Source organism: Vicia villosa, linkage group LG6, assembly GCF_029867415.1.
Source record: "Vicia villosa cultivar HV-30 ecotype Madison, WI linkage group LG6, Vvil1.0, whole genome shotgun sequence".
Classification (NCBI taxonomy): domain Eukaryota; kingdom Viridiplantae; phylum Streptophyta; class Magnoliopsida; order Fabales; family Fabaceae; genus Vicia; species Vicia villosa.
Window position 1 is genome coordinate 82039144 of NC_081185.1, and position 8095 is coordinate 82047238.

Genomic DNA, 8095 nt, shown 5'->3' on the forward strand with positions numbered 1-8095 from the left:
CTTGGAAAATCTTGCAGAGTGAAGTTCAACAAAGGCAAACAAAGAACACATGGATCCCTTGATTACATCCATGCTGATCTTTGGGGGCCTGCAAGGTGTCCATCACATTCAGGAGCAAGGTATTTTCTATCCATAGTAGATGATTATTCCAGAAAATTATGGGTATTCATCCAGAAGACTAAGGATGAAACTTTTGAGAATTTCAAAAGTTGGAAGACTCTGGTTGAAAATCAGACTGGCAGAAAGGTCAAGAGGTTGAGAACCGACAATGGCCTTGAATTTTGCAATGAGGCATTCGACAGTTTTTGTGCTGCCTCTGGTATTGCAAGGCATAAAACTACTGCAGGTACTCCACAGCAAAATGGTTTGGCTGAAAGGTTTAATCGAACTATTTTGGAGAGAGTCAGATGCATGTTGACTAGTGCGGGGTTAACAAAGGTGTTCTAGGCTGAGGCTGTTTCGACAGCAACATATCTGATAAACAGATGTCCTTCGACAGCGTTAGATATGAAGACACCTGAAGAAGTTTGGTCGGGACATCCACCAGATCTCGACAAACTGAGAGTATTTGGCTGCGTAGCCTATGCTCACATTAGGCAAGACAAGGTCGAACCTAGAGCTCTGAAATGCATGTTCATGGGATACCTTGAAGGAGTCAAAGCTTATAGGCTATGGTGCCTAGAGCCAGGTCACAGGAGGTGTATCACCAGTCGAGATGTAGTTTTCAATGAAGCTGAAATGGCTTTTAAGAAAACTGATGATGTTGGTCGAAGTACAGAAACATCTGACGAAGAGCTGGAACAGGTAGAGATTCCTGTTGAGGTGGAGCATGTTGATGCTGAATTGCATATCCCAGATGAAGTCGAAGAAGAAGCAGAAGATGCTGAAGTTGAGGAAACTGACGATGACTACCTATTGTCGAGAGATAGGTCGAGAAGAGTCATCAAGCCACCTCAAAGACTTGGATATGCAGATCTTATAGCTTATGCCTTAATCTCTGCAAGTGAGGTTCTAGACGAAGAACCTAGAGACTATAAGGAAGTTACGAGGAGTCGAAATAAGACTGAATGGCTGAAGGCCATGGATGATGAGATAAAATCTCTTCATGATAATCATACCTGGGAACTGATCAAGAAACCTGCTGGGGCAAGGTTAGTCAGCTGTAAATGGATTTTCAAAGTTAAGGAAGGAATTGAAGGAGTGACGTCGAAAAGATACAAGGCAAGGTTAGTTGCAAGGGGTTTCACTCAGAAAGAAGGTGTCGACTTCAATGATGTGTTTTCTCCTGTTGTGAAGCATAGGTCCATTCGAATGTTGCTTGCCATGGTGGCACAGTTTGATCTTGAACTGGAACAAATGGATGTGAAGACTGCGTTCTTGTATGGTGATTTAGATGAAACGATCCTGATGAGGTAACCTGAAGGGTATGTCGAAAAGGGGAAGGAAGATTATGTGTGCGAGTTAAAGAGATCTTTGTATGGGCTGAAACAATCTCCTCGACAATGGAATAGGAGATTCGACAAGTTCATGGCACGCATAAGTTTCATTAGAAGTCAGTTCGACCACTGCGTTTACTTCAGATTTCGATCTGGTAATTCATTTGTTATTTTGTTGCTTTATGTGGATGATATTCTCATAGCAAGCAACAATGTTGAAGATGTGACGAGGGTGAAGGCTGAACTCAATAAGGAGTTCGATATGAAGGATCTGGGAGCTGCTTCCAGGATTCTTGGAATTGACATTCGAAGAGATAGAAAGAAGTCGAAGTTATGCTTATCTCAAAAGGCATATCTACGGAAGATTCTTGAAAAGTTTGGTATGTCGAATTCGAAGCCAGTTGTGACTCCAACAAACCCTCAATTCAAGCTGAGTATTGATCAGTGTCCCAGTACTGATGTCGAAAGAGCCTATATGAATAGCATTCCGTATGCTAATATAGTTGGTTCTTTGATGTATGCTATGGTTTGTACTAGACCCGACATAGCTTACGCAGTCAGTCTTGTAAGCAGGTACATGGCGAATCCTGGAAAGGCTCACTGGCAAGCATTGAAGTGGATTTTAAGGTACATAAATGGGTCTCTGAATAGAGTCCTAATTTATGGTGGAGCCTTGGGTAAATATAGTAAAGCAGTAATAGAAGGATATGTCGACTCTGATTATGCAGGTTGTATGGATTCCAGAAAATCTATTTCTGGATATGTTTTCACTATGTTTGGCACTGCAATTAGTTGGAAAGCAACACTTCAGAAGGTTGTTGCTCTATCAACCACTGAAGTGGAGTATATTGCCCTAACTGAAGCTGTGAAAGAAGCATTGTGGCTTGAAGGTTTTGCGAAGGAGCTAAAACTTCAAGGTCGAGGTATCACTGTTAAATGTGATAGTCAAAGTGCAATACACCTGTCGAAGAATTCAGCCTATCATGAGCGAACTAAGCACATTGATGTGAGGCTGCATTTCGTCAGAGGAGTAATCGAGCGTGGAGAAGTCCAAGTGCTGAAGGTTTCGACTGAAGACAATGCTGCTGATATGATCACCAAGACATTGCCGAGTTGCAAGTTTTTCCACTGTATGTAGTTGATAAAGCTGCATGAAGAAAGCTAGTTTGTTCCTTGACGTTGTAGAGTTAGGTCCAAGGTGGAGATTTGTGAGATATTGGATCGAACTCTAGTATTGTCGAAGGGTAGCTTCTTGGTTCGACAGTTCGACAGAGTTAAGCATGAAGTCAAAGGATTGTTCACATGTTGGTGTCGAAGTGTGCATGCTGTAGTCGAAGATGGGTCTAGCATGCAGATGTCGAAGATGCTAGAGTTGTTAGCATGTTAAATTAGGTTTTAGTGTTTAAACCCTAATTTGTTAAGTTAGCTTGTTTATTAAGTTGGCTTGTGTAATGGGCCTTGCTGAAAAAGCCCATTAGTTAGTATGTTAGGTTTTATTATAAATAGCATACTAGTCTCTCATCATTGCTAAGCTGCAAATCCTAATTTAGGGTGAGAGAGGTTATTTGTTATTCTTGTAAACTTGTAATCTTGTTTTAAGAGAAAGTAAAAGAATAGCAGTTATAACCAATTCTTGTGTTCTTATTCTCTTCCCTAATTCCCTATTATACTTTGTTATTGGTATCGTTTTTCACAACAAATGTAAATGAACCATAAATTTTTATAAAACCCAATTTTTGAAATAGCTTCGAAATTTTTGAAAAGTGTGAGTAAATTTTGGAGTATAGCATTATCCACACTTTATTTGTCCATAAAATGTCCCCTAGATACTAAAAAAATAGGAATAGTGAAGGAAGACTTGAAGGCCGCCAAAAAATATTATCAAAATAGTTTGAGAATTAAAAAAATGACTAAGGTGACTTCATTAAAGCCAACGCTCTTAGCGTTAACTTTGTGCTAATTAAACAAATTCAAATTAAGTGACATTATGAAATTTTAATTTTCCTTTGAGACATCTAAAAGTAAATATTATGTCTTTAAAATTGTACCATAACTCCCATTATTCGTCTTTTACTAATAGTTATGTAATGTTTGTAATTCAGTTGGAACTATTATTTGTTAAATTCAACATTTATGATTTTTTTAATTACTACCTATAATATTTTTAAATTATGAAAATTTATTTTTAAAATATATAAAATTTAAGATCTTTTTGCTTTTTTTAAACAATAATCAAAGTTTGAATTTTTAAAACATTTTATGTAATTTTAAAAACAAATATAATACAAATGCATGGTCAAACTCATGCGTAGATAAGAATATTATATATATATATATATATATATATATATATATATATATATATATATATATATATATATATATATATATATATATATATATATGCATAATTTTTTATTTATTAGTCTACTATGAGAACTTGAAAATGATAGGACAACATGAATTAATGGTTATCACAGTGCTCTTTCGATGCGGTGAATGAGTAGTTGACATGTAAGATTAGTATTTCAATGTTAAGTCATTAAAAATATGAATCATAGTGTTTTGCCTCTATTTGTAGGAGAGTTGATCTCCAACCTAATGCGTGTGAGGCGGCATGGAACACAGAATTAATCTAACATTCGATGCGAGTCTCGCAAAAAGGTCACCTGTATATGCAACAAGAAGAGGTTTATCTGCCCTCCACTTATGTTACAGAATATTGCGTATATTTGGGCCTTTGCCCCTTTTATACCTCTGTGGGCAGACCAAAACATATATAAATGGTGAAAAGCTAATAAAGTTGTAAAATGAAATAGAAAGGATAAAAAGTTGAGTTTTTCAAATAAAAAACAGAAAGAGAGATAACTTATAACTACCTAACTGCATAGAGTTATAGAGTAAAAAAGAAAGAAAATAAGTTACAACATACTAATCTATTAGATTATAAATGCATTTACTCTTACATTCATATGACAAAAAATAAAACACAACTTAAAAGTAAGAAAAATCCCAATAGTGTTTAATTAAAACAAGTTAAATTCAAAGCTCAAAATGGTGTAATACTTCCACTTCTTGTCTCAGTTGGACTGTATAAAGCAGACCTGTTCCTTGGTCTATTCTCCTCCAACTGCCTCACAACTTCCTCCATACTCGGTCTAACCGACGCCACCGGTGCACAGCATCCCATCGCCAGCTTCAACGCCTGAACCAGCCCGTCTTCCATTGGACTTCTTATCCCTTTCAAGAGCTCCACGTCGAAAACTTCCATTGTAGTTTCCTCCAAGACAGCTACTTTCACCATTGAAGGTAAATCTATATACTCGCCGCTTCTTCCGTTCTTACCAGGCTTTCTACCGATTAAGATCTCGAGAAGTAGTATACCGAAGGCGTAGACGTCGGTCCTTGAGTTGCATTTCTTCATTCTTTGAAGCTCTGGTGCCTTGTAGCCGTCTGTTTTCGCGAGTGCCACCATTTCGTCTGCTATGGAAGGGATCATTAGTTTGTCGAGCGCGAAGTCAGTGATCCTGGCAACGAAGAAGTCGTCTACGAGCACGTTCTTGGATCTCACGTTTGCGTGAGTTATAGGAACGTCGAGTCCTGTATGAAGATATGCTAGTCCTCTTGCTATACCTAATGCAATCTTGTGTCGCCTTGCCCAGTTTAGCACTGGTTTTCCTGCTTTAATTTCTGTAGAAAATCAAAATCACAACATAATGATTAATCGCAGTCGCGTTGCAACGAAGAGACATTAATCGCAACATAATTTTACGTGAATCTGAACATAAATCACTTTATCTCCAACTTACTTTTAACTAAAATCAATTTTACAAAACCAATTAATTCAAAACCAATTTTTATCACCGCAGAATCAAACACGCGCAAAATGCTATATATGTAAGCATGTAATCAAAACACAAAAAGCAATAAAAGAAAAAATGCATTAGCAAAGGGTTAAGTATTCAACAAACCATGCAAAAGTTCATGAAGTGTTCTGAGAGGCAAATAGTCATAAATAAGCAGCTTCTCCCCTCTCTTCCCTTGATAGAAAGCTCTCAAAGGAATCAAATTCTCGTGTCGAATTTTCCCCAACTGTTTAATAACCGCCAAACACGAACTCCTATCCTTGCAAGTCCCTTCCCTCAACAACCTCAACGCGATCGTCCCACCATCCGCAAGCTTAGCCTTATAAGCAGTCCCATAACACGTCTTCTCCATAACTTGTCCCGTCGCATTCAACACATCATCAAGTGTCAAATTCTCACCACCAGCAAACAACATAAGCTTCCCTTCACCCCCATTTCCACCAACCGAACCACCACCGCCACCATTCTCTTCATCCTCTTCATCGTCATTCAACTCATCTTCACTCTCACCACTCCCCTTTTTCTTCTTGTTTTGCATATAACCAATCAACAAAGAAGCCAAAACAACAGCACCTGTCATAAGACTAATAACAATCCCAGCAACAGCACCAGAACTCAATGAAGAATTCTTCCCACAACTCCCCAAAGGCGGACCACACAAATCAGGACTATTCCCTTCAAAACAATCCACACCGAATTTCGATTCGCCGAAAACCGGAACAACCCCACTAAAATTATTATGAGAAAGATTCAATTTTTCCAACCTAAGTCCAACCAAACCATTAGAAATTGCACCAGAAAACATATTACTCCCTAAATCAAGCTGTTTAAGAGCACCAAATTTAGTAACAAAATCAGGAAAATCACCCGAAAATCTATTCCCACCCAAATCAAGAAACTGCAAAACCTTACAAGATGAATCAGGTAATGCAGGCTCTGAAACAGACCCAGATAATGAATTTCCATGAACCTTAAGAGAAACAAGCTTATCACACAAGTTCCACACAGAAGGTGGAAGGTCACCAACCAAAAGGTTATCACTCAAATCAATATCAGAGAGTGAAGAGGCGTAACCAAGCTCAAGAGGAATGGTTCCACTCAGTGAGTTGATGTTAAGGTAAAGACTCTGCAGCATAGGAAACTGACCAAGCTCTCTGGGGAGAGAACCGGAGAGATTTGCGGAGGGGAGTTGAAGAGACAGCAAGTGGAGAAAAGGGTCTTTTGAGAAGGAAAGATTGTTCCATTGTGGTGAAGAGAGGTCAGTACATGAGAGAGATGAACCGTTGGTGAAGACCCATTTGAGGCCTCGCCATTGACAGAGAGGAGTTGAGGTGTTCCATGAGGAGAGGAGGAGGTTCTCTGTGGTGCCTTGGAGGGAGGGTTTGATTTTGAATAGGATGAGTTGAACATCAGAGGAAGTGGTTGGAGGAAGTGTGGATTTTGTTGAGGCTTTGGTGAGGAAACAGGAGAGGAAAAGGAGGGGAATGTAGAGGGAGAGAAGGGTTTTGAGAAATGCCATGAGGGAGAGAGAGAGAGAAGGGAAAGTGAAGTGGTGTTTGAAGAAAGTGTGAAGAAGAAAGAAAGAGAGGTTTTCTTTACTGGGAAAGCTGACACAGTGTTGACTATGAGTGGAAGGAGGAACAAGGTTTCTCAAGTGTGTTCCACTTTGTTCATTCAAGGGTTATGATTGGGTTATACTATGATTCAAAATGTATACCAAGTTTTCAATTAATCATGACATGATGTTATGCTTTTGTCAATTTACTTAGATTTTTTTTAATAAGATTATATAACAGAAAACAAACGGTTAAAAAAAATTGGAGTGGGGGACTACACCAAGACCCATTCATCTAGAACTAAACTTAAAAAATGGCAAATCAAACTTGTTTTTTACAAAATCGATTCTCAAAAAATTAGGAATTGTAGGATGTGTTTGGATTGGCAGTGAACATAATTGATTCTAGTAGAATTGTATTTGGTAGAATTGATTTTAATAGAATTCAGTTTAATATAATTCATTTTAATAGAATTGATTTATGTTTGGATACATTTATGTAAAAGTGAGTTGAACAATAAATTTCAATGTAAAAATCATCCAGAATCAATTCTAGAGGTAGAAGCTACAAATTTTAGCTTCTAGTAGAATCAATTCTAGAGGCAGAATCAATTATACTTTTCATAAAACAAACATCTCAAAATCATCTAAGATCAATTATACACCTCTGAAATTTATTATGGGTCTTCCAAAAGTCAATCCAAACATGCTAGTAATAAAGTTAGTGTAATCAGGAACCGTTAGCCCTATATTAGCCAGAGAGTCGACATAACTATTTCCTTTTCTGTAAATGTGAGTTGCAAGAAAGGACATATTAGTCATAATGTTGACAAAATTAATCCATCTAGTACGAATTTGCCAAAGAACAATGAAGGGAGGAGAGAAAGCATGAACCACCGCTACATAATCGGTTTCTAACCAAATATTCCTCCAGCCCTTCTCATGAGCGAACTCAATTGCAAACATTGCACCATTGAGTTCGGCAATGAGAGAGTTGGAAACTCCAAGAAATCTAGCAAAAGCTCCAAGGAACCTACCATCAAAATCTCTAGCAATACCACCACAAGCCGAGATACCCGGATTGCCTTGAGAAGCACCATCGTAATTGATTTTAATCCAATCCCACAGAGGCGGCTTCCAAATAACTTCTAAAATCTTAGGAGCGCGGGGAGGTTAAAAAGAAACTTTAAAATATTAAGAATTTCAAAGTCATGAATATTAATGATAGAATGAGTTTT

The 8095-nt window shown here is 37.9% G+C and overlaps 1 protein-coding gene across 1 annotated transcript; it reads right to left on the minus strand.

Annotated features, from left to right (window-relative positions):
* Nucleotides 1-4353: 4353 nt before the first annotated feature.
* On the minus strand, nucleotides 4354-6999 carry LOC131611755 (putative kinase-like protein TMKL1). The gene is made up of 2 exons (XM_058883646.1): nucleotides 5408-6999; nucleotides 4354-5126 (listed from the first exon to the last, which is right to left on the minus strand). The coding sequence occupies exons 1-2, from the start codon at nucleotides 6819-6821 to the stop codon at nucleotides 4486-4488; spliced, it is 2055 nt and encodes a 684-aa protein (XP_058739629.1). The 5' UTR covers nucleotides 6822-6999; the 3' UTR covers nucleotides 4354-4485.
* Between the last annotated feature and the right edge of the window lie 1096 nt (nucleotides 7000-8095).

What these genes read in the sequence shown, in the direction of transcription:
- LOC131611755 (XM_058883646.1), bottom strand. Translation starts at nt 6,821, where the DNA reads ATGGCATTTCTCAAAACCCTTCTCTCCCTCTACATTCCCCTCCTTTTC. An exon ending in ACTTCATGAACTTTTGCATG is followed by an intron (nt 5,127 to 5,407) that starts GTTTGTTGAATA and finishes GATTTTCTACAG; the next exon opens with AAATTAAAGCAGGAAAACCA.